The sequence below is a fragment of the Mytilus edulis genome, chromosome 10 (assembly GCF_963676685.1).
Source record: "Mytilus edulis chromosome 10, xbMytEdul2.2, whole genome shotgun sequence".
NCBI classification, from domain to species: Eukaryota; Metazoa; Mollusca; class Bivalvia; order Mytilida; family Mytilidae; genus Mytilus; species Mytilus edulis.
Genome location: NC_092353.1, coordinates 52,170,108 through 52,192,149, shown reverse-complemented (window position 1 = coordinate 52,192,149; position 22,042 = coordinate 52,170,108). Strand labels below are relative to the sequence as shown.

General features: G+C 32.5%; 2 protein-coding genes across 4 annotated transcripts; one reads left to right on the top strand and one right to left on the bottom strand.

The window, feature by feature from the left end:
* Positions 1-2,348: 2,348 nt before the first annotated feature.
* LOC139491465 (neurogenic locus notch homolog protein 1-like) lies at positions 2,349-9,275 on the bottom strand. Its single transcript, XM_071279169.1, has 4 exons — positions 9,114-9,275; positions 4,645-4,740; positions 3,577-3,831; positions 2,349-2,944 (listed from the first exon to the last, which is right to left on the bottom strand). Exons 1-4 carry the CDS (start codon positions 9,154-9,156, stop codon positions 2,481-2,483), a joined length of 858 nt encoding a protein of 285 aa, XP_071135270.1. The 5' UTR covers positions 9,157-9,275; the 3' UTR covers positions 2,349-2,480.
* A 2,520-nt stretch (positions 9,276-11,795) lies between these two features.
* On the top strand, positions 11,796-20,494 carry LOC139491463 (protein eyes shut-like). Of its 3 annotated transcripts, none has more exons than XM_071279168.1 (6): positions 11,796-11,933; positions 14,017-14,378; positions 15,062-15,127; positions 17,001-17,096; positions 19,290-19,544; positions 19,966-20,494. In XM_071279168.1, exons 2-6 carry the CDS (start codon positions 14,036-14,038, stop codon positions 20,424-20,426), a joined length of 1,221 nt encoding a protein of 406 aa, XP_071135269.1. In that variant the 5' UTR covers positions 11,796-11,933; positions 14,017-14,035; the 3' UTR covers positions 20,427-20,494. The 3 variants fall into 3 exon arrangements, with proteins under 3 accessions (XP_071135269.1, XP_071135267.1, XP_071135268.1); XM_071279166.1 differs by lacking the exon at positions 11,796-11,933 and adding an exon at positions 12,681-12,822; XM_071279167.1 differs by lacking the exon at positions 11,796-11,933 and adding an exon at positions 12,714-12,822 and having other exon boundaries at positions 13,999-14,378.
* The last annotated feature ends 1,548 nt before the right edge of the window (positions 20,495-22,042 follow it).

Below are 22,042 nucleotides of genomic sequence, written 5' to 3'. Positions count from 1 at the left end.
CGTAAATTAAAGTAATCTTTTACAAAAAGCTTCTCCTCTGAAACTCCTGGGTTAAATTAATTCAAACTTGGCCACAATCATCTTTGGGGTATCTAGTTTAAAAAATGTGTGGCGTGACCTGGTCAACCAACCAAGATGGCCGCCACCGCTAAAAATAGAACATAGGGGTAAAATGCAGTTTTTGGCTTATAACTCAAAAACCAAAGCATTTTGAGGAAATCTGACATGGGGATATAAATGTTTATCAGGTCAAGATCTATCTGCCCTGAAATTTTCAGATGAATCGGTCAATCGGTTGTTGGGTTGCTGCCCCTGAATTGGTAATTTTGAGGAAATTTTGCTGTTTTTGGTTATTATCTTGAATATTATTATAGATAGAGATAAATTGTAAACAGCAATAATGTTCAGCAAAGTAAGATCTACAAATAAGTCAGCATGACCAAAATGGTCAGTTGACCCCTTTAGGAGTAATTGCCCTTTATAGTCAATCTTTAACCATTTTTCATAAATCTAAGTAATCTTTTACAAAATCTCCACTGAAACTACTAGGCCACAATCGTCTTTGGGGTATCTAGTTTGAAAAATGTGTCCAATGACCTGGCCATTCAACCAAGATGGCCGCCACGGCTAAAAATAGAACATAGGGGTAAAATGCAGTTTCTGGCTTATAACTATGAAACCAAAGCATCTAGAGCAAATCTGACAAGAAGTTAAATTGTTAATCAAGTCAATATCTATCTGCCCTGAATTTTTCAGATGAATTGGACAACTGGTTGTTGGGTTGCTGCCCTCCAATTGGTAATTTTTAAAGAAATTTTGCCGTTTTTGGTTATCTTGAATACTATTATAGATAGCGATAAACTGTAAACAGCAATAATGTTCAGCAAAGTAAGATCTACAAATAAGTCAACATGACCTAAATGGTCAATTGACCCCTTAAGGAGTTATTGCCCTTTATAGTCAATTTTTAACAATTTTCATTAATTTGGTAAATTTATGTAAATTTTTACCAAATATAGTTCTCTGTTACTAATGGGCAAAGTTCATTATAGATATAATTGTAGGAAGCAAAATCGTTCAGTAAAGTAAGAACTTCAAACACATCACCATCACCAAAATACAATTTTGTCATGAATCCATTTGTGTCCTTTGTTTAATATGCACATAGACCAAGGTGAGCGACACAGGCTCTTTAGAGCCTCTAGTTTATTTGTCATTTAAATTTCTTATTTATTAGTCCCTAAGTCTAGGGGACTTTATGTTTGCAACTTGTCTGTCTGTCTGTCCATCCATCCATCCGTCAGTCGGGGAAATCATTTGTCCACACTTTTGTTCTTCATGCTTGAAGATATTGATTTGAGATTTGGCATATTGTTTTGTCATGACAAGTTACTAATCAAGTTCGAATTTTTTTCTAGTCTGATGATTTTTAGCAGAGTTAATATGGTCCTTGGAATTAAAAAAATCACTAAAATAATCAGTTTTTGCACTTTTTTTGTAATGCTTGAGGATATTGATTTGATATTTTGTGTATTGTTTCATAATGACAATTTACAGATCACGTTTGAATTTTAATCTGGTCTGATGATTTTGTGCACAGTTATGGGTCACTCAAATAATTGGTTTCCACAATATTTTTTGTCACGATTGAAGATGTTGATTTGAAAATCGGTATATACATTTGTTCTTTTATCATGAGTTATGGTCCTTGGACTTATAAAATTCACTGGTTTTCAAAACTTTATTCCGTCATGCTTAAAGATATTGACTTCATATTTGTTTTATAGTTTACACTGTGATAAGATAGAGATCAAGTTCGAATTTTGTTCCAATACAATGATTTTTTAATTGGTAGGGAACTATGTATTGCCAAGTTTACCTCAGGTCATTACATTTTTGTCTCCCCTGCGACAAATGTCCCAGACTGCAAGACAAAGGGAAAACAATCCAGCGAGTACGACCTAAGATGATATTTTTAGAGCTTTATATCTTTTAACATACGCATACGCTTGATTTTATAGTTTAAACAATGCTATAAAAATAAGTGCGTTGAAAACACATGTTATGTTACAACGATTTATTGCAGTAAAATTATTCACCAAAGAAAGATAAGTTTTTTTGTACGGTAGACGCACGTATCGTCTACAAAATACTCATTCCTCATTATTAAATAAAAAGTGAAATAAACTACTAAGTTGAACAGCATTAAGTCCGAAAAGTTCATCTCTCCTTAGTAAAATTTGTATACATACATTCTTTCTTAACCCTTTATTCTAATAGTCTGAATGGACTAAGATATTGCAATATATCGGCCTTTCTGATGTGTGTATGAATCATAAATCCAATTGAAAAGCGAACTTTTTAATGTTGTTTTTTATTACAAAAAGTAGAGTAAGCCAATTTACAAATGATTTGAACTTAGCTGTTTAGAAAACAACGTGTGCACATTCATTCGCTTTACGATATTGACTGTTATAGCATTAACAGCCGTTGTCGACGGATCCACAGGGACGACATGCATTTGCTGGATTCTGACAGAATAAAGATTTTGAATCAAAGACTGTTCCTTCTCCACAGTGTTGTAGTGTGGAGTTTCCATTCATATAAATGTAGTAGATATCACACCTGTGCTTCCGTTCACTTTCATAGTTACCGTTTGGCCGACCGGAGCAGTCAACACCATATCCAACATGCCAATAGGTTGTTGGAATTTCGAATAAATTTCTGCATTTGCCATTATAAGGTGCCATGTTGGTTGGACAGGGATTTCCGCCATCAAAGATACTTCTTTCATCTTGACATTCAAAATAATGTCCTCCAGGTGGCTCAACGTATACATTTCTGTATATTCCATCAGAGATTCCCATGCAGTCAGGATTGAAATATTCGCAGATTTTGCATGCCGTTCCATGATTACAAAAATAACCAACAGCAAGATAGTCACCTGTATGTTAGAAAAACAATATTAAGTTAATCATTCAAGATTAACTCGTCTGCCTTGGGATATTTTTTCATATTCATAATTTTCACTTTTCAAACCGTTAAACCAAGGCAAAACTGGTTTGAGTGGACAACTGACCAGTCCTTAATGTCTGTGCGATTTTGTTTATTTATTTATTTATACTTGTTTTTTAATATAATTGATACGTTGCATTTATCAAACATTTTTCATTTGATTCGCTTTCTTGGTTCTACTTGAAGAATATTATATAAAAGTTCCCTAAATAATACACGCTACAACTAGATGTAAATAGATATAAAAAAAAATGTGGTATAAGTGCAAATGAGACCACTCTTCATCCAAGTCACAACTTGTAAAAGGAAACCATTATAAGTCAAAGTATTGTCTTTAACACGGAGCATTGCCTTGCACCGAAAAGCAAACTATTAAGGGCCCCAAAAATGACTTGTTTAAAACCATTTAAATAATAAAACCAACAGTCTAATCAATATAAAAAACGACAAACGAGGAGGACAGGTGCAACCAAAATGCAGAGGGTTTACAATCAAATTTTGATCCGGTAATTTGGCGCACTCTTATCGACATCCACCTTTATTTTATATTGTTCAACTCACATTTGTTTTTTGTTTCATATCTAGACCTGCATTTGACTTCCGTATAATTCTTACAGGATAAAGTTGTTGTTGAGAAAAGTTCAGGGTACGGACATTCATGCAGGTAGGCAGGTCTCAGAATTTGTGGATTATGAGAGTAAACTCTGTTTTCTGTTGGAAGGGGCGACACCGCTTGGCTGCAGTTATAGAACAGCTGGCATGTATTTGAATGTGGTATAAATGTGTCGGCATCATATTTGCATGTTTGGTTGACATCTAAAAAAAAGATGATTTCATAAGTTTAAGGTATAGAAAACTGGCATCTCCAATTTGAAATCATGGAATTGTCGGATGTTTGGTCTTAATTTTATACATCAACATATTTTCATTTCATTTATCAAGGGGTTTGAAACAAAACAAAAAATATGCAAATGACGTACACGAATACTCAATTTGAGATCAGTTTAAATGACATGCATTTGTATGGTGATTAATAGAAAAAGTGGGTCGAAAGATACAAAAAGAAAAGCTTAGAACTTACTTTTGTACAAAGGCAAATTGGCTCACGTAAATTGCACATGAATATCACTCGAAATTCACGAGAAATACACAAACGAGCTTAACATTATACGTCAAACTCACATTAACATGTTTACGAGAATTGAGATTTGCATGAATCTCAACATGTGATTTTGCTCGTGAATTTCACGTGAAATTTACAAATAAAATAAGGATGATTTTTTTTATTCAATCCAAAAAATTTAGATGATATCTGAATAACTGTATTTTGAAAATGCAATTGATGTTCACATGAAACATTTTAGTGGGTTTTTTTTTTTTCGTTTCAGGTGAAATGAATCACGATAGTTTATCCCTGTGTGAGGGTTTAATTGGTAAAATATACGTTGAGTCAAATACGAGACAGATTTTACCTTAAGAATGAAGGCTAAATTAGTCCTCGAAATAATTATCCTTTAGTTGCGTTTAAGGTTATAGTACTATATTTGTAGTTTTTTTGATATATTAAATCCAGTATTAGTATGAATAAACTCATCGTAAATAACAGAATTAAACCTTTTAGAAACCAACCTATTTCACACTTGACTCCAGCGAAACAATCTTCACATACACATGTATAGTTTACGCATGTTCCTCCGTTTTCACATGGTCCTTTCAAACACGACCCTACAATTAGACAGTTTTATTCATTCAAACATTAAATTTTGAACGTGTGTTTTAACTGTTAAGTAAACTGATTTCATACCTTGTGACAAAAAATCAGTTTATCATACAAAATATTTAAGAAATAATTGATGCAAGCTGTACTTCATTGTAGTTTTAACATGGGTAGGCATTATATTCGTGATTATTTTCGCTCGAGCGGTACTGAGGGCTAAAATAACACGAATATAAGTCTGCCCATATTAAAACTACAATAAAGTATAGCTTGCATCAATTATTTAAGGTGATTTTTATGTTCCATGTGTATAAGTGTAGAGGGTTTGTGTAGGCTCTTCCAGGAACCTCATTTTTTTGTTTGTAAACAAGCACAAGACTGGCAATGTGATTTTTCAGAGGGAGGAGTTTTGGACAGCCAGCATGAACGGTTGTCGTATCTAGGTCAAATTTGTCAATTTCGAATTGCAACACGTTACAGTCATAATAAATGAATTAGTACAATCATGTGCATCATTTAGGAGGTTGGAAGTGTTTAAAGTTAATCAAATATATTAAATGCATGCCAATTTGATAAATTTCATTATTCTACAGAAGTCAATATACGCATGTGCAAACAAATTTTGTTAGATTTAGAGCATGGGTTTATTTATAAAGCGACCGAAGCACGTCATATGAGAATTGAAAACAATCTAAATGAACAAGTTTTGCGTAGTGAAAATAAATGAGAGGGTAAATATATTATTTATTACAAACACAAAAGAAAATCAGAAAATGAATAAAAACACTCTACGAAATACTTATAAATGAACAACTAAAAATACACTAAACAGAGATGGTTAGCTCAGGTGCCCTGTACAGGTAAGTATAGATAAAGGCAACAGTTGTATACCGCTGTTCAAAACTCATAAATCGATAGTAAAAAACAAATCCGGGTTACAAACTAAATCTGAGGGAAACACATTAAATATAAGAGGAGAACAACGACACAACATTAAAATGGAACACGCACAGAAACGAACTCGAATCCGATGAGAATAACAAGTATAACATCAAAACTAAATACATGAATTTTGGATAGAAAAGTACCGTGATACGTCTTATAGTAATGTGAATTCACACTCAAATATAAGAGGAAATAAACAACACAACAGAAACACAACGTTAAAATGTAGCACACACAAAAACGAACTATAATATAACAATTACCATGGCCATATTCCTGACTTGGTACAGAACATTTTTTAAAAGAAAACAATTTTTTTAAAAGAAAACAATGGTGAGTGAACCTGGTGTTGTGGCATGCAAAACCCACCGCTTTAATGGCAATATTAAATATAACATTAAAATAACAACATATCATTACAGGACTACAATACAAATAATTAGGAGAACATATTGGACAGAGAAACACACGAATAGCTAACAAAAGGCACCAGGTTTAAAATTTAATACGCCAGAAGTGCATTTCGTCCACACAAGACTAGCCAGTGACGGCCAGATAGATACAAAAGTTTGAAAGCCAAAACAAGTACAAAGTTGAACAGCACTGACGACCAAAAGTTTTAAAAAAAAGTTGTGCCCAATAAGGCTAGGGTTTTCTGCTTGGGATAAGAACATCCTTATCATTTAGATAGTAAATTTCATAAAAAGACTGTATACTAGATATACATTATAAAACTGAAGTATTATTTAATTACAGAAAAAATGGACACATTACATAAACCAACATAATCCAACACAAAAAAATACACACCGATCTAGTCACAGCCTCAACACAAAAAGCGACGTCACATTTAAAATTGTAAGAAGTATCCTTCACTTTGAACTGGTTTATTTTCTCATTTAATTTACCATCTTAACATTTTACGTCACTTGGCGTAGAGGTTTAAACTTATTCGGATGTGTCTACTTTTGTGTTTCAAATGTCTGGTTATGTAAATGTATTTCAGTTGTTTCCTGTAATTAGTTAATACTTCAGTTTTATCATGTACATCTTTTGAATATTCATTTTATAAAATTTACTGTTTGCATAAGTACAAATTATTCTAAATTATAGGGATTTTCTGGTAACGAACAGAAAACCCTTGCCGTTTTTGGCACAACCTTTTTGATCTTTTTGGTGCTCGATGCTGTGCAACTTTGTACTCGTTTCGGCTTTCAAACTTTTGTATCCGGGCGTCACACGTAGGTCTTGTGTGGACAAAATACACTTCTGGCGTATCATAATTTTGAACTTGTTGCCTTTTGTTGGCTGTTGGTCGTGTGATTCTTTGTCAATTGTGTTCTCCAATTTATTTATATTGTGGTCCTGTGTTGTCATTTTGATGTTATATTTCACATGGCCATAAAAGTGCGAGGTTTGGCATGCCACAAAACCAGGTTCAACCCACCATTTTTTCCTTTAAAAATGCCCTGTACCAAGTCAGCAATATGGCCATTGTTATATTATAGTTCGTTTCTGTGTGTATTACATTATAACGTTGTGTCGTTTGTTCTCTCTTATTTTTGAGTGTAAATTCACATTGCGATAAGACGTGTCACGATACTTGTCTATCCCAAATTCATGTATTTGGTTTTGATGTTATATATATATATATTATATTTGTTATTCTCGTGGGATTTTGTCTATGTGTGTTATATTTTAGTGTTATGTCGTTGTTGTCCTCTTATATTTAATGCGTTTTCCTCGGTTTTAGTTTGTTACCCCGATTTTGTTTTTTGACCATGGATTTATGAGTTTTGAACAGCGGTATACTACTGTTGTCTTTATTTACGTTAGTTAGATAGTCGGGCTCATCTGCAAAAGTCTTTTAATTTAAACATTTTCCGTCATCTATAATGCTTTAAATGCTAACTTAACGAAATAGTGAAAGTAAGCTAATTGTATTTAATTAATAGTTATCCCACGAGGACGAGGTATGTCAGTATAAACAACACTGACAAACCAAATCCGAGGGGGGTAACTATTTTACATCCCAGCTATTTCATATAAGACGAAAAAACATTTACAATTGATAAAATCTACTTTAGAACGCCACACAACCATTATTATATACTTTATATATTACTATATAATATATACCCTTTATGACCCCCTGACATATGAAACCATGTCAAATCGCCTCACTGGCCAATCGGCCCACACTTATTCGCCACTTTCTAAAACAATGCCCAACTCTTGTTTACAAACTTGCCCACTTATCAGTCACAGCATAGACAATGGATTTTTTCTACATAAATTTTGAAAGTGTGTCTTTTCTCAATAAGTAATTCAGGTTTTATTGTGGATTCGGCATTCCCGCCATAATGTTACAGAACAAAGGAAAGCATGCAAAACAAAGAAACTCAAGCATGGGTGATCTGGTAGGGGTGATCCGCCTCATGGGAGCTGGGATGTAATTTTAAGTGCTGATGAGTTAGTTTAATTAATTAATTCTCATAAAAATTATGAAACAGTTAAAAATTAAACAGTTGAAGAAATTCTGAAAAATCATATTCTGTGGGAGGAAAAGTTTAAACGACATAGCTTAAGAGTAAAAGACGAACAAAGAGCATTTAACACTACAGCACGAAGACGTGATTTCTAACTCTCCGGAATATTCTGCAAAAACATATAGCACCCGTCGTGTTGCTCATGTCAGTACAAACCCTTCGATAAGTCTTATTTCGGTTGGTAGCATTCGTGGAGAGGAAGATATTGTATTTACGACGATATGAACATATCAGTAGTCTTCGATGAAACAGATATTACAAAACGGTCAACCAACTCGTGATGGTGTACGTACAATTTATGAATGGGCTGATTTGAACTTCACCACTTGGAAGTTTTGGATTAATAGCTTCCTTTAATAAAGAAAAGAAACAGTATAATTACCAAAATCGTCCTCTTACGGAGGATCGCAAAACTTGCTGTAATACCACATTATGTTTGCTTACTGGAAAGTGTAAATAGACCAAATATATCTCCTTGAACAGATGATGAAACGTTTTTAAAAACGTAGTGAAGTTAAATGCTTACTTCAAACTTTGATGCTAACAATTTATTGCTTATTTTGTGAAATCAGATTATAATTTCTTTGTTGCTGTTTTAAACAATTTGTATAGATATAATCTTGCGTGCAGGAAATTTATTTTTCTTCTTTTATATGTGTATTGAAAAATCCAGATAATGAACATACGCCGATTAACCAAGCACAAATGACTATGTATTCATTGAAATCAATATGATAATCGTATTCTACCTCAATTAGGTCTTATTTGTGTTTTATCTAAGGAGCTTGATGGATGTAAGAAAACATAAGACAGGGACAAAACATATCATTGGGTTAACTTTAAGAGGTAATCGTGTAGATAACTGTGGTTAGTGGTAAAAAACATACCAGGACTGTCGATCGTTTCATTATAGCCGTTGTCACTAGACATATTGCATTGTGTTGAGTCTGTATCTGAAAATTAGATTAAAATGAATAAGAAAAAGGACTTTATTTATAATTTAGAATTTAGCAAATGTTATCTTATCAATATATAAATCATGTAAATGGTTACGGCGTCTCAATTTCACTATTATTATGTCGAATATTGCATATGTTCACTTGTGTCATGGTGGCATTATTACCATCATGTTCCTGATCTTTGCCTTTTACAACCTTTACAATCGTTGCCATTCCGGCAAATGTCTCGACCTTGAATGCTTCACAAGCCACTCATTTTGTATTTGTTTAAATCTTCAAACTGTTAAAAGAGCGTCACTGATTAGTTTTTCGTAAACAAACTGGTAATTTGCGAAGTTTTACAACCACGTGGTCAAAGACAGTGCTGGTTGACGTGTTGTCTCCAAGGGTATGATTAATTGAATTGTTTCATATTCTAAAAACCATACTATAGACGACTATACGATATGGGTATTTTTCGATGTTGAGGGCCCTACGGTTGGTTATCATTGCTTACTTCTACTCTATTTGAGATCATATTTCAACCATTTTATTCAAACTGATTCTTTTTCACAGCCTTTTAAACTTCGTATAAAATATAGTCCTTAAATAATTTTGATACAAACCCAACCAATTAGAGTTATGCATACGAAAATAGCGGTTAAATTTTCAAAGTGTAGCCCACTTTTTTCAATAGCTCTTACTCTCTTTTATATATCACTTAATTCTGGTATCACCAGATTTGCGTTGCACATTTGTTTGCATATGATTTATGTTATAACGGTGTCTGGAGCCGAACAGCCGAAAGGTTAACTCTTTACTTCATATGACTTTTGAATTATTCGACATATTATACATATATGAATCAAACATTGTCTACGAATCTGGTGTGCATCCTTTCGATTTGATATGTTGAACATTTTTTCGCATAATTGTCGGAACATTGTTTTACTTACTTCATATTTAACCCGAATTCTTATATTTAATTCATAACATACTAAAACGTAAATCAAAATTATAAAAAGGCTTGATGATATGTACCAGCATTTTGTGAGGATTATAGTCTTTAGCAAGCTATCAATGTGACCTCCGAAGACTGACGATGATCATATAACCCGAAATAAACATAAATTTTAATAGATAGCGAAGCTCATATGAATGCGGATTCAATGCAGTCGAAATATTTACTTGCAAGTGAATAATTCAGCAGCTCATCTAAACTGGCTACTTAAAGCGAATTATTATTTACAATATCACTTTCATTAATGATTGAACAAAAAATAAACAAATTTTGTCTCCTAGCTGATGCCCCTTTAAGATACATTTTCCCGGTTTTTTTATAGTATGAATACGTACCAAATATGTTCATTGATTCTTTTAAATGTACGGATTAAACTTTCTATGGATGGGTGATACTAAGGTATATAAAAAAATACTGGACATTGCTGATAAAATAGTTGTTAATAATTTAAAAAGAAGTTTCGTGGAGCACTTGGAAGACCCAGCAATATGCCGTTGTTTGTAAGGGCACTTATGTAGTTTAAGTATCCAATACAGTGATTGAAGATCCAGTTCTTCATCTTTGGTTGAAATTCCAAAGGAACATAGAACAGACCTATGATTATCTGGGATTTCTTCTTTGGTAAGTGTCGTGAGGGTATATGTTGAGTTTCCAAGTGAATTGTCAATACCTAATTCGTTTATCAATCAGTTAATGTAATGAGTTTCACACATAAAAACGATGTTGTTTGGGGCTTTATCTGCGGGGAAAACAACATATTTGTCATGGAGGTATGATAGGTGTTTTGCAACATTTGGGTCTTTAAAAATTGACGTAGCATGGGCATTGATAGACCCATTCAGTTTCTTAATTCTGATTTGTATCAACGACCTCACTGCCTTAATCCATTCGGAAAGAGTGTCTACGTCTGCCTTCTCGCGCTTAGCCCATTGCCTGGCATAATCCTCAACTGAATCCATCAAAATTTTAAAGTTGTATTTCCAATTGATGGATTTAGGCTCACGATATTTCGGACCTTTCGATATATATGATATATTACAACATTCATGTACGATTGGTTTAAAAAGGTATTTGACATGATGTAGGTTTCACTACGGGCACCACTCGTTATCCTTTAATACGAACTTGTCACTATGTTGTTATGAATTATTGTTTATGACAAAACTCATTTAATCCTACTAAATAACAATCTACAAAGTATAAAGCATGGCGTGTTGTTTAAACAGAATAACATACAATCACTGCCAATTATGAATACGGAGGCGCAAATTTCGTGCATTTTGTAAAAAATAATAATAATTTGTCTGTTGCTTTTTTTTTCTTAAACAATTAGTGAGGTATGATACTCTGGAACTGAATAAAAGGTATTAGAGGTTCATGATTATTCATAATGAATCTAATGAAATGGGCATAAAGTGAATATATCTTAGTTATACAATGTATTTGATTTCTGCAATTGTTCGTTAATAGTCAATAAATAAATGCTTGACATATTATATTACATTGTACATGTATTTGTAGTTTCATATATTAAACACCACTAAATATCTTAAGTATTCGAAGCATTTAGTTTTATATGGAGGTTAAAAACGTTAGGATTGTAAAGTTTACTAAACGCCGTCTCTAAAAAAACATGCTAAACTGTTAAGATAAATGAACAAGAAGGAATTTGTTATTACAAATATGTTTACGCATGTTTAGATATTAGTGCAATGATTATGAAGATATTTTTTCCTGTCGTCAAAAAGGTATTTATATCATGTGTTGTATCATAGTACCCGCTGGTTTATTTGGGTTAATTAATTTCGTCAAACTTTTTGGATTGTATGATCAGAAATCATTGTATTTTGGTTTCAACTTTATACAGTTGAGTGGCAGCATGTAGGCAACTTTTAAATCTGCAGTGTAGCTTCTTCCTGTTTGTCGAAAATTTTCTGCAAAAGGTAAATGGAAATAATTCTTTATTTGGTACTTGAAATCTTTACAACACTCAGTGTAGATAAAAACACTTTTGTCAAACTGTTTTTCACAATTATCAGGAAATTATTTTATATTTTGTCTGCAGGATTTACAATGTTGAGTTAACGTTGTAGCGGGTATAAAGCTATTTTTCCGTCTGACTTGCAGCCATTTTCTTTGTGTCAACAGCACTGAGCGTTCAAGTAAAATGTGTTGTCAACGTTTTATTGGCTTCAATGATAGGACGTGATCAATTATGCTATAGAAGACAAGTTCCCAAAATCATTTGCAAACTTTAATATGAAAAATGTCTCACCACATATCTATTTGTGCATTACATATATCGATTGTGCATGGGGTCTTTATAAGTTTTAAAAAAAGCTTTAAGTAGGGGTTTCGTATTACTACAATATATTTTAAATCCGTGTTGATCTTTATCATCAGACGTTCAAATACCCGCCAGACTTCCTAGTCAATTGATACTACTTTTAAATCTTATCTTTTGTTGTTATACTATAAAATTTTTATTTTCTATGGAGATTACACATTTTGTATACATCAGGTGTTATGTACAATATAAATGCTAATTGACGAACAATCGGATACATTTAAACATATGTGTGTTGTTTAATATATGAAGTAATAAAGAAGACCACTGAAGTTTCTGTAGCTATCAAGGTAAAAATGTTATTTAGGAATTGTCTTAATTTATTTTTAATGTGTTTTTTTAACCTGAGCAAATACAAATGTGAATAAAAAAATATATTTATTTATATAAATAAAGGAGGATGTGATATGATTGCCAACTTGAAGATTCTCCATAAAAGACCAAATAATACAGAAAATAGGTCACCCTACGGTCTTCAACAGTGAGCAAAGCCCATACCGCATAGTCAGCTATAAAAGGCACCGACATGACAAATGTAAATTCAAACGAGAAGATTAACGGCCTGATTTATGTTAAAAAATGAACGAAAAACAAATAAGTAACTCATCAAGAAATGACAACCACTGAATTACAGGCTCTTGACTTTGGGCAGGCACATATATTGTGCGTTTGGTCAAATTTAAAATAAGAATATAAAAGTGTTCGTTTGTTTGTTTGGTCTTTCAAATTAATGTTTTTTAAACTATTTCCGTATAGCTAAAGTATTGCTATATAAATGAATTATCAGTTTGTATTAGCTACAACGTATAGCATAGTTATGTCGGAGTATGCATTGTTAGCAAAGAGAGCATAAACTGCAACGTCCGATTTAGACGAATCTTTTGTTCATGGCTTAAGTACTGGATTTAACTAAGTTTAGATACAAAACAAATAAGTTTTGATTGAATTACAACTAATGAGTCTCATTGAGGGTTTCCTGATTTGCTAGGTTTCCGGAACATTTTGTACGTAACTCAACCGTTAGTGATGTTTAAGATTTTAATTAATGCATGATATCATTTTATTGATCCTGATTGAAATCAGAAAAACTAAATGCATCCCGTAGTAACGATGTCACCTCTTCTAGAATACTTTGTGAGTTTATATGATTTCATCTAATTAGTCAAATTAATCAGACAAAAATGCAGAAGCTATATTCCTTTTATAGTATTTAATTTTTCTTAATATTTTAATTAATTGTTGTTTCCAAATAAGCCAACATTTCTCCGTTTAACAATACCTACCGTACAAGACTCTACTCAGTATTCAATGTCGCTAAACCCCACAGTCGTCGTCATTTTAAAATATAGTATCGTGTGATCAATATATTTTACATTGCTCCTTTCTGTTTTTGTTCAAGCATTTAATCTAAGTTAAACTAATTTAATTAAAATGTATAAATGGGTGTTATCATTTTTGTTCAATAGTTTTTCTATTGGAAACAGGAACGACGACATTGCCAAAATGTCAACAGCACAAAAAAGTGGCTATGTTAACAATATCGCTGATGGAGGCTTTACAAACTTATCCGATACTGTAGAATACGACGAATGTCTTGAAAATATCGACAAATCCAGTTATGATCAATTATCTCCAGTCAAAGATGGTTTAAATCACGATTATTTAACTTTAACCTCATCATTCAAAGCGGAGTCCAAGCAGTCAGACAATGAAGTTCATCAAAAGAACAAATCTCTACTGAGGCCAATATTCCTTGTAATTTGCGGCATCTTGATTTCAGCAGGAGTTACAGCTGCTGTCACATTCTTTGCAACAAAACATTTTTATTCAGAAAACAGGGACAAGTGTAAGTATATAGCAAATCGGTGTTTGTCTGCCAGTTTGCTTTTCTAACTCATAACACAGAAAGTGTGGCACACATGAAACATGTTGATCAACACTACATGTCTTGTTAACCTATTTAACATGATATAAAATGTTCAATGTTTTATAATTGGTCAGTCCATTTTTTTCGCGGACGGTTGTGTTATCTGTGTAAGGTCCAGTATATTTTATATTCTTTTTAGTCAGTATCACTCACCCGAAGAAGGTTAAATCAGTACATTTATAAAAAAAACTTCAGGTGATTGGAACATATTCATACGAGTTATAGTCATTTCATTGACTATACGAAATGATTTCATTGCTAACCAATCATTCAAATGAAAAGCACTTATCTCATCAGATTGATATAAAACAAAACAAAATATAATATTAAAAACAGAATCATGACAAAAAACAGTTGACCTGTGATACTCACAGGGACGAAATCTTCATAATGGCATCGACTCATTGATTCAAAAAGCATATATCAAGGACGTGACGGTAATCATACCACAGTGATATAAGTGCACATTTAGAAGCCACAACAGAATCATGGTGAATTGTGAAATTGAGACGCCTTGAAAACTAACTATTCATATATTTATAAATTGACAATTGCTGCATTTTGCGAAGATAGATAAATATCTTTTTCTATTTTATTTTCAGATACAGACGTAACACAATGCAATATGTCTAGTGATAACGTATATAACAAAACAATCGATAGACCGGGTATGTTTTCTCACAAGCACCATAATAGTCCATACGATTACCAAAAGCAAATACATATTCCTTTTACACATAAAAATAATGAAAATAACACTTTATAAATTGCATGCGTCCGGAGCGCTTTTCTTGATATACCTTCATCAGGAATTTGTAGGAGCCAAGGATTTAGACGTTTAGAAACTGTTGAAGAGCTAAATAACTAAAAAAGGATATACAACAGCTAAATCCGTTTTGTTCACGCATCGGGGACAATATAATTGAATTTGATGCGACTGTCATACAAGTGAGAGGTTAAGCTAGCTATAAAACCAGGTTCAATCCACCATTTTCTACATTTGAAAATGCTTGTACCCACGGGGGGGTAACTTCAATATTTTCTTGGTAGGGGTGTGCCATTTTTGCCTCAAAAAACGTACCCATTTTAATATAACATTCACTGAAATTCAGTACCTATAGTTATATAAATATTTAAGAAAGAATGACCTATACTTATATACAATATTTAAAATATGAGCCATGCTTATATAAGCACTGCTTATATAAGCACTAACTCACCGGGGTTCATTTGGGAACTTATTTGAAAGCACTTTGTTTGAAAGGTGAACTTTCAAATGAATTGATTTAATTTAATATAATAATTGACCATTAATAATGTATGATTCTCAATAGCATATTTATATATGATATGTAGATCATACCCCGAATCAATATATAGTTATCAAACGTAAATGCATTTTAATATAGGATGTCATTAAAAAGGAGGGTAATTTTTATATAAAATCTCGCAAAATTATGACCCATATTTTTGGCACATCCCCGTATACCCAATAATAGGAAGTTGACCCCCCGTGCCTGTACCAAGTCAGGAATATGACAGTTCTTATCCATTTGTTTTTGATGCGTTTTGTTATATTTGTGATTTTCCTTTTGACGATCAACTTTGCCAAGGGTGTTGAAACCTTAGGTTTCTAACAATTCTATAATTTATCAACAGAAAATTTTAAAAGGGTTTTAACATGAGTTATAAATCATGTCAGCACCAAGGTATTGATTGCTGTGCTAATGATACCATTGGGGACTGATAGTCCACCAGCAAAAGTATCGACTTAATTCACTTAAAACATCTATAACATGCTTGATGAATTGCTTGTATCTGAAGCGCTTTTCTTGATTGACCTCTCAAAGAACACTCACAGTTTAATATTAAAAACCCAGTATTTATAAGAGCCGAATGTTTTACTATAAGAATAGAAAAAACCACGTTAAACATTTAAACGTCTGCAGCGCTTTTCATGATTGACTATTATAAGGTAAACTCCATATTTGTGTTGGCCTTATAGTGTTTTATTCTCTTTTCTACTATATGTCTTATAATATAAATTATCTCTTAACTATCTGTCTCTACTCAATTAAATGTGCCAATTTGTATGAATAAAATAAGAAAAGTATAGATGATTATGCAGCTTTCATGTTTTTTTGGGGGTTTTTTTTGTAAATAAAAACAAATATGGTTTACCTAACTTGATTAAAAATCAGTGTCTACCAGTATTTTATTTACATCGACCATATAATCTGATGTAGAAGACTAATTTGATGTAAACTCGATTGGTTTTGGGGTATATGTTTACCAATAAGACCCCTGATTGCGTTTTCTTTTCTCCATGATATTATTGATATACCGTTGGTAAATAAACTTAGTATATAGTATGATGCTCCTTTGGTATACAATTATATTGACCGTTAGCCAGCGGAAGCGATAAAAGTATTAAGTCTTCGTAGGAAAATCCACGTACAGTTTGCCTAACGATTCAATTTAAAGTTCAAACAAACGACCAAAACGTAATATTTGAATGCACAAAATCTTGGTTCATTGTAGGGTCATGTTTGATAGAACCATGTAAACACGGTGGCACATGCGTAAACTATACATGTTTATGTGAAGATGGCTTCGCTGGTTCAAAGTGTGAAATAGGTAGGTTTCAAAAAATGTTTTGATGATGATATAATTCCTTACAAGCGCTGAATTAAACATATAAAATTGAGAATGGAAATGGGGAATGTGTCAAAGAGACAACAACCCGACCATAGAGCAGACAACAGCAGAAGGTCACCAACAGGTCTTCAATGCAACGAGAAATTCTCGCAACCGGAGGCGTCCGTCAGCTGGCCCCTAAATAAATATATACTAGTTCAATGATAATGAACACCATACTAAAGTCCAAATGGTACACAAGAAACTAAAAGTTAAAATAATACAGACTAACAAAGGCCAGAGGCTCCTGACTTGGGACAGGCGTAAAAATGCGGCGGGGTTAAACATGTTTGTGAGATCTCAACCCTCCCCCTATAACTCTAGCCAATGCAGAAAAGTAAACGCATAACAATACGCACATTGAAATTCAATTTAAGAGAATTCTGAGTCTGATGTTAGAAGATGTAACCAAAGAAAATAAACAAAATGACAATAATACATAAATAACATCAGATTACTAGCAGTTAACTGACATTCCAGCTCCTGCCTTAAATTAAACTAATTGAAAAATTATGTCTTCATCATATGAATATCAGGTACAATCCTCCCCGTGACGGGTTTAGTATCATACCATCATAACATATATGAGAAGAACGTAACTCGTGTCATGCCAACAACTGATTTATTCATAATAAGTGTGTTTAGTTCCGATGTAAAGACCCTATAAGTGAATCAATATTAACGCCAAAATATGAAATCTTTAATGACTTGACAACAGTATCGTAACTATATCCCTTCTTAATAAGTCTATTTAAAGGTTTTGTTAGTTTCTGAGGTGAATACTGACATTTTTGTGCTTAATAAAGAATATTTCCATAAAATATTGGATGTGAAATAAATGAACGTATAAGAAGTCTGCATGTTGAGCTATATTTACGAATGATCTCCTTATACCGATGAAAAAAATTAGTAAATGTTTTGACAAGTTTGTGATATCGAAAACCCTGGTGTAATAATTTTTCAGTAATACATAAATTTCCCTCGTTAAAATCTGAAACATTGTTACATACACGAGCGAATCGTACAAGTTGAGATATATAAACACCGTAAGATGGTGACAAAGGAACGTCACCATCTAAAAATGGATAATTAACGATAGGAAATGAGAAGTCATCTCTTTTATCATAAATTTTAGTATTAAGCTTTCCGTTAATGATATATATATATATATCAAGATCGAGGAAAGGGCAGTGGTCATTGTTAGTATTAGCTTTATTTAAAGTAAGTTCAACAGGATAAATTCTTTAGTATACAACTGAATTCGTCATTATTGAGAGCCAAAATATCATCCAAATATCTAAAAGTATTATTAAATTTGTGTATCAGATGTTGTTTCGATGGGTCTTTGCTGATTTTTGTCATAAATTGTAACTCATAGCAATATAAAAACAGGTCCGCAATAAGTGGTGCACAGTTAGTCCCCATTGGAATTCCGATAACCTGACATATGTATATTTATTAATAGAATGTCACCTAATGGATGATTATTTCATCATATTGATTTAGCCTACAACTTTAAAGTCAATTATCATCCCTTATCTTCATCACCTTTTAAAAAACAAAATTGTCCATTATACAATGAAACACTCGATTGAATTTTACCTCAAACGAGTTACTACGCAAAACTCACGTGAACTGATATCACTATTTTCAAATAACATTAAACATGTCAAATTTTCATTTTGATGAACATCATTAAAATACCAATTTTGTTTGCAGAGTCCTGAAATTGAGATAAAAAAAATACATGCGAGATTCGTGTTAATCCAATGTACTTGCAAATAACATGCCAATTTTTATGCGAGTTTCACTCATATGCGCGTTTCATGAGCATAACTCGTGAGTTCTATGTGCGATTCATGTGAAATTCACCTGACTGAGCGAAACAGTCTGTGCACTAAAGTAAAATAAAAAACAATTCACATAATAGGTATACAAAAATATGAACTAGTTCACAATTTAGTTTTCTTGAGTTATTTGTCTCTTTTTTTCAAATACACAAGTTTCAAATACCATTGATATAAGGATGAATAAATGAATATGTTTACAAGACCAAACTTAAGTATATTCCTGTCCTTGTTGATAATCCCAACGTTTTTATATCTTATAAAGACTTGAAATTATCTTTTTCAGATGTCAACCAAACATGTAAATATGATACCGACACTCTTATACCACATCCAAATACATGCCAGCTATTCTATAACTGCAGCCAAGCGGTATCACCAATTCCCACAGCAGAGAGAATCTACTCTCATATTCCACAAATTCTGAGACCTGCCTACCTGCACGAATGTCCTTACCCTGAACTTTTCTCAACAACATCTATGTCCTGTCAAAACTATACAGACGTGAAATGTGGATCAAGATATGAAACAAAAAACAAATGTAAGCTGATCTGAACAGAATGAAATAAAGTTGAATGTCAAAAAGACACCGCTTAATATTGGTATCCAAATTTGATTTTGATAAGTGTTTATGCCTTGTAGTAGCCTGACATGTCTAGGAAAACTTTACGTAATATTCTTCAATTTGAATCAAGAAGGCGAATCAAACAACAAATTTCAAATAAATGAATAAAAACATTAAATATAAATAAATATAAATAAAAAATTGTACAGACATTTTTAGTTGTTTATTGTCTACCATCGGTCCCTTAACTTTTGAATTATTGTTAAAAACGGTTAGAAAACGTCGAACTAACATTGTTTATATTATGAAATTGATTTGGTCAATCCAAAGATAAATAAATCACTTTAATAACACTATTTAGTGGTTGATTGATTATTCATTGTTTTCTAACTTGTAGGTGATTATCTAGCAGATAGTTATATTTGCAATGCAGCTTGTAAAGTCTGTGTTTATTTCTCACCCGACTGTATGGGATTCTCCGACGGAATATACAGAAATAAATACGTTGCACCACCTGGAGAAGTCTATTTTGAATGTCAAGATGAAAGAAACATATATGATGGTCGAAATCCCTGTCAAACCAACATGACACCTTATAATGGTAAATGCACAAATATATATGAAATACCACCATCTTATTGGCAGGTTGGATATGGAGTCTCTTGCTCTGGTCGGTCAAACGGTAACTACAATGAACGGATGGCCCAGGGAAGATGTGATATTTACTTCACGTGTGTAAATGGAATTTCAACACTTACAACCTGTAGTTCAGGAAGAGTCTTTGATTCCAAATCTACATTCTGTCAAGATCCAGCAAATGCATGTCGTCCTTGTGGAACCGTCGATAACGGCTGTTAATTATATAATATAGTCAATATCGTAGAGCGAATGTGCAAAAGTCAAAATAAAACTATTGTTAACATGTCCTTACTCTTTGTTATATAAAACAACATATAACAGTTTCCATCTCGTTTGAACTAAAATGCAATACAAATAAAAAGAAAGACCAACATATTGCAATATCTTAATCCATTAAGAAAAAACGGATAATACAGAATGTATGTTTTGAAAGTTAACTAAGGAGAGATTTGGGAGCTACCATTTGATTTTTATGGGGGGGGGGGGGGCAAGGATGAAATTTGAAAAAAATGAGTAAAAAAAAAAGGCAGGATGCGACACTTGCAAAAAAAATGTCAGGACGACAATTTAGGTAAACAAAATTCAGGATAAACTAAAAAAAATAAAGGCAGGACCGAACAATCAAATGGTAGCTTCCTTATTTTAAACGTATTGTTCTTCAACTTCTTACTTTGTTGATAATGAGTATTTTGCAGACGAAACGCGCGTCTGGCGTACAAAATTATAAACTTGTTATCTTTGACACACATGTTTGATGAGTAAGTTTCATATAATAATATCATGATGTAACATGTGTATTTAAACTGACCTATTAATATATTGCAGTGTTCGTACTCTTAAATGATAATAACGTCATGTGCATATATGTAATTGATTCAAACATTTATGTATGCCTTGGTTCAGCTCAACCTTGTATTGTAATATTCTAAAAAGAAAAATATAGAAAAGAAAAATGGTATGTTTTATCTTATTTTATTATGAGAATTGTGCGTTGACAGCAAAACTTTAATGGTTTCCTATATCTATTTACAATTCTTTTAGACTCCAGAACCAGAAATTTGTTTAATGGTATTTTTACAATGAGAAAGAAAAATATGTTTTGAAAATTTGGTATGCTGAAATAAACAAATTAATTCAGAGATCAAACTTATTGAATTCAGGGGTCAAACTATAGCGTTTATTTTTATTTCGTTATGCTTATAGCAGATCAGAACGCACAATATTGAGTGAAATCAACCTCAAATTATTCATGACCCATCAAATGCATGAATACTTTAGCATCTTCCCTCCTATCAGAATAATGAAAATAGACAATACCAGTGCATTGACTTGACATATCAACGATATAAGGATGAGGCTAAGAAACGAAGAAATGCGAGGCTCTTCCGAGCTTTTTCACCCGTTTCGGACCGAATCCTTTTATCGTTGATATGTAAATTCAATACACTGAAATTCTCTTTATACTGCAGTTTATAAAAAAAAAAGCATTTTAGATTGTTGTTTATTGTGTTAATGTTATTTATTCGATTTAAATATTATAAATAGCGAGGCCTCATATCTGGTGGAAAAATATAAAAAAAACAAAGAAACGTCCATTACATGTCGAAACCAATTAATCGAACGAATTCGTTTGAGTATGGACTGAAATATCAATAATACTAAGCAGAAAAAATAATGATTTATAGGTTTCAGAACAAAAATATTTACAAGTGAAGTACGTTTCTTTTCACAAAATTGTAAAAGAAATAAGTTTAAGTCGTTCCCTACTTTGTTTGTATACATTGAAAACAAGTACAGGTTGAATAGGTTGTTATGAATAATTCAATATAGTTTCG

Excerpts from the sequence above, each read along its gene's own strand:
- LOC139491465 (XM_071279169.1), bottom strand. The coding sequence starts at position 9,156 with ATGTCTAGTGACAACGGCTATAATGAAACGATCGACAGTCCTG. Across the intron at positions 4,741-9,113 it reads TGAAACGATCGACAGTCCTG|GGTCGTGTTTGAAAGGACCA; the intron begins GTATGTTTTTTA and ends GTCTAATTGTAG. Across the intron at positions 2,945-3,576 it reads ATATGAAACAAAAAACAAAT|GTGACTATCTTGCTGTTGGT; the intron begins GTGAGTTGAACA and ends TCTAACATACAG.
- LOC139491463 (XM_071279168.1), top strand. The coding sequence starts at position 14,036 with ATGTCAACAGCACAAAAAAGTGGCTATGTTAACAATATCGCTGATGGA. Across the intron at positions 14,379-15,061 it reads TTCAGAAAACAGGGACAAGT|ATACAGACGTAACACAATGC; the intron begins GTAAGTATATAG and ends TTTTATTTTCAG. Across the intron at positions 15,128-17,000 it reads CAAAACAATCGATAGACCGG|GGTCATGTTTGATAGAACCA; the intron begins GTATGTTTTCTC and ends GGTTCATTGTAG.